Source organism: Capra hircus, chromosome 28 (genome assembly GCF_001704415.2).
Source record: "Capra hircus breed San Clemente chromosome 28, ASM170441v1, whole genome shotgun sequence".
Lineage (NCBI taxonomy): Eukaryota > Metazoa > Chordata > Mammalia > Artiodactyla > Bovidae > Capra > Capra hircus.
Window position 1 is genome coordinate 26,319,748 of NC_030835.1, and position 6,000 is coordinate 26,325,747.

Here is a 6,000-nt window from a genome sequence, read left to right on the forward strand (position 1 = left end):
TCCAAATCAATTTACTATGAGTCTACTATGATGCTTCTAAAGTAGCATCCCCTAACTGTAAGTAGTACACCGACTGTGTAACTAATATAATGAACTGTACTCAGGATAACTGCTCAACTGTTAGAGAGGAAGACCTTTTTGATTTTAAGTCAATTTCCCCACAGGCAGTCTGCTGCATCTCTCTCCTTCCTCAAGATTTCAGTTTACCTTGCCCCCCACCCATGCCCACCCCTTTTTTTAAGAACTGCCATCATCTGCTGTGAAGACAAATTACAGGATGAAAACCAACAGTGAGTCCTGAAATCAATCCGTGGGTCACAACCAGCATTTAAAAAACTCTAATAGTAAAAATTAGAGTGCATCATATATAACACTACACAGACTCAGCTGGTAAAGAATCCGCCTGCAACGCAGGAGACCTCAGTTCGATTCCTGGGTCAGGAAGATCCCCTGGAAAGAGGGATAGGCTACCCACTGCAGTATTCTTGGACTTCCCTGGTAGCTCAAACAATAAAAGAATCCGCCTGCAATGCAGAAGACCTGGGTTCAATCCCTGGGCTGGGAATATCCCCTGAAGGAGGGCACGGCAACCCAGTCCAGTACTCTTGCCTGGAGAATCCCCGACAGAGGAGCCTAGAGGGCTACAGTCCATGGGGTTGCAAAGAGACACGACTGAGACCAGCACAACAGAGTATATCACATACAATACTATATACACATACACAGCACTCTACGTTTCAAGTTTTCTACATTTTTGTCTTATTTTGGGTTTAATTTATGAATGGCCCTGCATTTTGCACATCCATAAGGAATCAAGCTCTGAAGTAACATACACCTAGGTATGTGTGTACTGTCCTTAAGCAAAAATTTCTTATTGCGGATCACAGTTAAAACAAATGGGCAAACATGATCTAATAGAAAGATGAGATACTTTATTTAGAATCTTGCTTTCAAATCCAACTATCACCACTTATTCTGCAGTTCCAAGATTTCATCTGTAAAATGTTAAACATCTCATACAGCTACTGAGGAAACAAAACAATAATATTTATAAGTGCCTGCTGCCAACCCCAGGACTCTGTAATTACTGGGTAAGTCTTAGTGCTTTACTGCCATCCCTCAGAGTGCTTCCACCAAGCTTAGCCTAGCCTGTGACAAGATGAAATTTTCCTTGCTATTTTTCAGGGCAAGATTTTATTTTTATTGTCAATATAATTAACATGGAATAGTTACAAAGACCCCATACGTACAAGGCCATCCTTTGGACCATACCTGATACCTTTATTTAGATGAGAAGAGTTGAGCACTCTAAAGAGCACTTCAGCTTCTCAACATATTCTCAGCGCTCTTAAAAGGGCCAAACACAAAGAACACAACTGTGGTCACACAGTGACATGGACTCTGTCCTTAGAGTTTGCAGAGTAGGTAAGTGAAGCATGAGCAACACAGGCATATGTAAACTGAAGTCTGACATCATTCCCAAACAGACCGAACACAAAGAACTAGAAATTCTCTCACATCAGTTTTGACATTTGCTGCTAGCACTTGCATCACCAAAATTAAGTGTAAGGAAAGAAATGCCTAAATATACACTAAGTAATTTTATAAGTTACAATTTTCCATATTGAAAATTGACGGAAAAAAAAAAAAACCAACTTATTCAGAGCCCAAAGATTAGTTATTCCCCCCACCAACATCAATACAATTCATCCTATTTTCCTTTTGACCAACTTCAAAAACCAGAAAATTAGAACACAGTATTCATACTATATATTAAAATGACAATTTCAAGCTGGTCTCTTCCATATCTTAAAAATCACTGTGAGGAAATAGGCCTACAAATTCATACTGCAAATCTAACATAAAAGAAGAAATACTAAAGCAGAGAAGGGCTTCCCAGGTGGCGCCAGTGGTAAAGAACCCGCTTGCCAAAGCAGGAGACACAGAAACGCGGGATTGATCCCTGGGTTGGGAAATTCCCATAGAGAAGGGCATGGCAACCTACTCCGGTATTCTTTCTGCCTAGAGAATCCCAGGGACAGAGAAGCTTGGTGGTCCATAGCGTCAGACACGACTAAAGCGACTTAGCACCATGCACTAGAGCAAAGCCACTCGATATTGACAAAGAATCTGTAATTCAGTATAAACAAGGACCATATTGAAATGAATATTTTAAGTATATTAAGACAGAAGAATTACTAGAAAGAAGTCATGATATCAACATAAGGTAGCTCCATAATGTATTTGAGTCACTAATCTACTTAATTTGTCTAGGCTTATTTATCTGTAAAGCTGGGAAGCAATTATTATTTAATTTCAAGGATGCTTTCAGGACACATGATTATAAACCTAGGTACTGTAATAAGTCCTTATGCAATCAGTTTGGAATACACTATGATGTCATTAGAAAAAGCTTGTATAGACTAATGGGATGCTCAAAGGCACTCAAAATTATAGCATTGAGAAGTGTTTCTCATGTTGAGTCTGCTGGATACTAGAATGAATATTGGCTGGCATAAAAGAATGTGTTTGTCTTAAAAAAAAATTCAGTCTTCTAATGAAAATATTAATTTGCAAAGATACATGCAACCCAATGTTCCCAGCAGCATTATTTACGATTGCCAAGATACAGAAGCCACCAACATACCCATCAACAGATGAATAGAAAGGGGTGTATGTGTATATGTATATATAGATATGTTTATCAGCACATACACACCACACACAAATAATGGAATACTATTCGGCCATAAAAAAAAGAATGAGATGTCGCCATTTGCAACAACATGGATGGACTTGGAGGGTGTAAGTGAAATAAGTCAGGTAGAGAAAGACAAATACCATATGACATTACTTACATGTGAAATCTAAAGGAAAAAAATGAATGTATTAATATATTCAATAACAAAAAAACAGACTTGGATACAGAAAACACACTAGTGGTTACCTGTAGGGAGAAGGAAGGAGGATAGGGCAAGACAGGATAGGGAACTAAGGGGTACAAACTACACATAAAACATATAAGCTACAGGATATAGTACAACAGAAAATGAAAAAATCTGTCTTTTAAAACTGAGTGACAACAAATTCAGAGGCCAGACACTGATACTTGGCACAGTTAAAATGATTCAAGTAAACGTTAATTTCTGTTCTATTGTTCTCTTCCATTAAACAGCTAGACCTAAAACTTAAATCTTTCAAATCTCAAATGGCTTAAGAATTCAAGATGCCAAATTTCTGATACTTGTCTACATAAACTGTATGGCTGGATTATGGATTTATGCTAGACTCCTAAGACTACTCAAAATTCTCTTCTATAAAAAGGTAATACCACTGCCAAGTCAACTAATTTTTCCTAAACTGGTGATTCTGCTGCTCCATCTAAACTGTCACCCAGTTCCAGTCTTTTCATAAGCTACCACACACTAGTGGGGCATTTGGCTGGGGTTATGCTGAAGCAAGCAGCCAAATAAAGTGAAGTTAACTGGAAATGAACCAATGGTCATTTTGCAAGGACACTTGAACTTTGAAGCACTTTGTGAACTGCTGGTTATTTCTAATAATGTTCCTGTGAAGTTTCAGTACTGAGCCATCCATTATATTTCACTGCCAAGTATATGTCACCTTAAAACCAAGAAAAGTGCAAGACATTTCCCTGGTTTAAAAAAAAAAAAAAATCACAAATCTAGTCTGGTTCTTTTTAAGTGTAAACAACTCTTACCAATGGGGGCAGGGCTCAACAATAAAACTGGAAAGCACTTCTCATAGCAGCTAAGCCGGCACCAGCCATCTGGGAACCATAGCTTTAGGTCTTAGAATCTTAAACTTTTTAAGCTCACCAAGTCCAAGTGAGATTTTTAAATTAAGAGTTTTGGTCTGATTATTGTAATAACTAACTCTTACACTTCATTACATACCGGGTACTGTTCTAGGCTCCTTACTTTTGTTTACTCTCTTAATCCTCATAACCAACCACAAAGAGTGAGATCAACTAATTTGCCCAAGGTCATATAGTTATTAAGCAACAAAGCTAGAATTCAAATCCAAGCAGTTTAGGTCCCGAATCTATACTTTTAATCCACCAGGCTGTACTGCTTCTCTACAGAATGGTTTGATTCCTGCCCAGAGCTCTCCCACCACACGTGTTCTCAGGGTTCCAACGTGAGAAACTAATAATTTTCCATATGTTCTTTTTTCCAAACCCACTATCATAGTTGAACTGAAAAAAGTTACCTTGTCTGTCTACAATTTAAGTAATCTAACTTTTGTATCCAAAATAGACACCCTCTCTGGAAAACCAAAAGATACAGTGGCCAGGCGGAAAAAAACTCGTGTTTGTTTTAAAATTGCTACACCTGAGGTGCCTAAAAACATAATAAGGAGCTATCAATGCTTTTTCTGAGAAAGGTAAACATCTACCATACTTTCCTGATACCTTAAGTGATGAAACTGAGCTAAAAACAGGCACAGCTCTGTCTCCCCCCCCCCCCAGCTGTCTCTAATTTAGTTGAGAAAGGAAAGTCTCAGTTTATGCATGTGAACACAGGGGAGAAATGGGTGAAGGGAAACAGGGGTGAGAGATTATGATTTCTCCACAGTGGGGACGCTCAGACTTCAGACCCTGTGTTAGAAGTTAGAACCAGTATTACACACCATTTCTCAGTGTCTCTCCAGGCTGCAAAGAGGTGGTTACGTGGCGCTTGGAGGCATTTCCTCCGGTCTGGAGAGGTGGCAGCCCTTGTTGGTGGGAGCCCCCTCGCCCAGGGCCCTGGGGTAGGGGGCGCCTGAAGGCGGCGGGAACAAGGCAGGAGCTTCCCAGGGATCCCCGAGGGGCCCTCTGCGGTTGCTTGGCTGGAGCCGCGGTAGGGCCGAGCCTGTCTGCGCCCCCCAGATTTTAGGATCACCCGCGCCAAACCAGCTTCCCGGCCTCCAGTCAGGTGCACGCCGAGATGGGGTCCTGAGGCAAAGGTGCCCGAGAGCCGACGCAACCCTCTGTGGGCCACTCACCAGGTTGAGGGGTCCTTCCATTACTTCCATAGACCCCGGGGTAAGCGGCGGCCTGAGGAAGGGGAGCGACGGATCCCGGGCACATGGAGGGGAACAGCTGGAGAGCGCGAACGCAGCGGCGGCAACCGTGGCCCCACTCCGCGCCCCCAGAGCCAGCAGCGGGCGCAGAAGAAGCAACAACCCCACCACTTCCTCCTCCGGCGCCGCGTCGCGGGCCCGCCTCCTACGCCACGGCCACGCACGCGTCAAGACGTCACACGCAGCTGGTTCAAGGTGGGAGTGAGGACAGGGAGTGGGTGGGGCTCAAGGAAGGCGGGGCACGGACAGACTTTCTCGCGGTCCGTCTTTCCTCTCGCGAGAAGCATAGCTACAGCTTCTTGAAGACTCATAGGTCACCTGCAGAGGTACAGCCGTGTAGGATTTAAAGTGGCAGACTTCTGCTATCTTTCCTACATACTTCCAGCGTAACTTCTCACAAATTCACTCAGTATCACCAGATCCTCCCTTGCTCTCAGGCTCCGGGCTTGGTTGTTGCACCTGATTTTTTTTCCCCCTGCAGAATTGAGATTTGAGCGATGGTGGCTCAGCGGCAAAGTATTTACCTGCACTGCAGGAACCACCAGACCAGGGACAGAACACGGGTTTGACCCCTGGGTCGTGAAGATCCCCTGGAGAAAGGCATGGCAACCCACTCCAGTATTCTGGAAAGTCCCATGGACAGAGGAGCCTGGTGGGCTACAGTCCATGGGGTCGCAAAGAGTCGGACACGACTTAGCCACTTAATCACCAGACCACGCACTGGCTTAGACTCTGTTGGAGGAAGACAAACGATTCAGGGCTGTGCCCTCAGTTCAGTTCAGTTGCTCAGTCGTGTCCGACTCTTTGCGACCACATGAATCGCAGCACGCCAGGCCTCCCTGTCCATCACCAGCTCCCGGAGTTCACTCAGACTCACGTCCATCGAGTCCGTAATGCCATCCAGCCATCTCATCC

At 43.4% G+C, this 6,000-nt stretch overlaps 1 protein-coding gene across 2 annotated transcripts in view; it reads right to left on the minus strand.

The window, feature by feature from the left end:
* NRBF2 (nuclear receptor binding factor 2) overlaps positions 1-5,245 on the minus strand; it is a 28,871-nt gene extending 23,626 nt beyond the window's left edge. For both annotated transcript variants that reach the window (XM_018042541.1, XM_018042540.1), the window contains exon 1: positions 5,008-5,245. In XM_018042541.1, coding sequence (XP_017898030.1) covers positions 5,008-5,092 — 85 coding nt within the window. In that variant the 5' untranslated portion in view covers positions 5,093-5,245. The remainder of the gene's footprint in view (positions 1-5,007) is intronic.